This window comes from Phytophthora infestans, genomic scaffold (genome assembly GCF_000142945.1).
Source record: "Phytophthora infestans T30-4 supercont1.1504 genomic scaffold, whole genome shotgun sequence".
NCBI lineage: Eukaryota > Oomycota > Peronosporomycetes > Peronosporales > Peronosporaceae > Phytophthora > Phytophthora infestans.
The window spans coordinates 1-1,038 of NW_003307126.1; the positions used below are offsets into that span (position 1 = coordinate 1).

A 1,038-nucleotide genomic window follows, 5' to 3' on the forward strand; every position below is an offset into this window, starting at 1 on the left:
CTTTTCCTTCGCACGGATTATTAAAAATTGATAAGGTCATAGCTCGACAAACTTCTATCTGCGAAGGAAAAAGCGGGGGTGATCAGGAGGTTTCTAAAGGTGATGAGCATTGTGAAGGCCAAAGCGGGATGGTCCACACCCAGGGATCTTGAAAAACATCTATTGATCCTGTAGGTCCACCAGTAGACGGTCATTGAAGGGAACCATCGCCGACATATTGCGCACCGCTTCAACCTCTTAGAGGAGGGAACCCGCTATACTTCAGGTCAAGCTGGTTTCCAAATCCAGAGAACAGCGCGCACGTCGCCTCAGCGAGCGAGCCGAAAAGGTCCGAACCCATACCGGCGACGTCACCGACGTTGTCACCGACATTGTCAGCAATGGTAGCGGGGTTACGCGGGTCATCCTCAGGGATGTTCTCCACGACCTTACCGGCCAGATCAGCACCGACATCAGCAGCCTTGGTGTAGATACCGCCACCCACACGGCCGAACATGGCAATGGACGAACCACCCAGACCGTAGCCCGAGATGGCCTCGAACAACTTCTTGTGGTCAGTCGACAGAGGGTACTGAGTCTCGAAAGCCTTGATCAGGATGAACAGCACCAGCAGAGCCATGGAGCTCAGTCCGAAGCCCATGACAGCACCGGCACGGAAGGCCGTGTTGAACGAGTCACGCCAGCCACGAGCACCCTCCTTCATGGCCGAGACCGTGGTACGAGCGTTCGAGTAGACAGCCACCATCATACCCATGTAACCCGCGCCATCGAGTGAGACCACGACGGGGCGAAAGGGCGTGGCGTTCAGCGTACGAAAAGCCGCAGTTCGAAACTGTCTGGGCGTTCTCTGTGTTGGAGCGAAAGCGAGCGTTGCAGTTACAGAGCAGCGAGCGGCACGCGAAGAGAGCAGATGAGATGGAAGAGGCAAAGCACAGGCGTGTACTTCTGGCCAGGCAGAGAGAGGCGCGGGCGCCTTCTGAATGGCGCAGAGAGATTCTGCGAAACAGAGCGTTGGGGCAGTTGGGGTGGCGCACTTCG

General features: G+C 56.5%; 1 protein-coding gene across 1 annotated transcript; it reads right to left on the reverse strand.

The window, feature by feature from the left end:
• Positions 1-261: 261 nt before the first annotated feature.
• PITG_22178 (H -translocating Pyrophosphatase (H -PPase) Family) lies at positions 262-754 on the reverse strand (the record flags this gene model as incomplete). Its single annotated transcript, XM_002909897.1, has 2 exons — positions 262-427; positions 495-754. The coding sequence occupies 2 exons, from the start codon at positions 752-754 to the stop codon at positions 262-264; spliced, it is 426 nt and encodes a 141-aa protein (XP_002909943.1).
• Positions 755-1,038: the final 284 nt, after the last annotated feature.